At 57.6% G+C, this 924-nt stretch overlaps 1 protein-coding gene across 1 annotated transcript in view; it reads right to left on the bottom strand.

Annotated features, from left to right (window-relative positions):
• The window catches only part of LOC113957006 (protoheme IX farnesyltransferase, mitochondrial), a 103,898-nt gene extending 103,047 nt beyond the window's left edge, over window positions 1–851 (bottom strand). Inside the window, exon 1 of the mRNA XM_027664115.1 lies at window positions 770–851. Within this exon, the coding sequence (XP_027519916.1) occupies window positions 770–803 (34 nt within the window). The 5' untranslated portion in view covers window positions 804–851. The remainder of the gene's footprint in view (window positions 1–769) is intronic.
• Window positions 852–924: the final 73 nt, after the last annotated feature.

Here is a 924-nt window from a genome sequence, read left to right as displayed (position 1 = left end):
AGAGGGACGTGCACAGGATCCCTCATACGGAAGGACACACACAGGGATCCCTCTACGGTATATAAAGGACACAGGCAAGTATCCCTAAACAGAAAGACACACACAGGGATCCCCTGTACAGGACACACACAAGGATCCCCATACAGAAGGACACACACAGGCATCCCCCATATAGAGGGATACACACAAGGGACCCCCATACAGGAGGGCACACACAGGGATCTCCATACAGGACATACACAAGGATCCCCCATACAGAAGGTCACACAAGGATCCCCTATACAAAGGGATACACACAGGGATCCCATATACAGAGAGACACACACAAGGATCCCCCCTACAGAAGGACATATATTTAAATCCCCCATACAGGACACACACAGGTATCCCCATACAGAAGGGCTCACACACGGATCTCCATGCAGGACACAGACAAGTATCCTCATAAAGAAGAACATACACAGGTACCTCTATTACAAAAGGACACACACACATCCCCCAGACAGAACACACACGGGTATCCCCATATAGAAGGGCACACATGGATGCCCCGTGCAGGATACACACAGGTATTCCCATACAGCAGGACACACACGGATGCTCCATACAGGACACACACAGATATCCCCATACAGAAGGTCATACATGGATGCCCCATGCACGGCACACACAGGGACATGCAGGCTCCGCGTGCCGCTCTCCAAAGCAACCCCAGGGTGTCCCCAGCCCTGCCCGCTCCACCGGGCCCTCACTGCCATCCCCGCGGTACCTGCGAGCGCCCGGGGCGGGCGGGCGGCGCTCATGGCCGCGGCTGCTCCGCCGCCTCCCCCTCAGCGCCTGGGCGCCGCCATCTTGCCGCGTGACCTCCAGACGCCTTCCGGGTCGGCGGCGGAGGAGGCGGAGCGGCCATTACGGGGTGGGCCC

This window comes from Corapipo altera, unplaced genomic scaffold, assembly GCF_003945725.1.
Source record: "Corapipo altera isolate COAL_440 unplaced genomic scaffold, ASM394572v1 122, whole genome shotgun sequence".
Lineage (NCBI taxonomy): Eukaryota > Metazoa > Chordata > Aves > Passeriformes > Pipridae > Corapipo > Corapipo altera.
The sequence above is the reverse complement of the archived record's forward strand: the minus strand, read 5'-3'. Positions and strand labels throughout refer to the sequence as shown.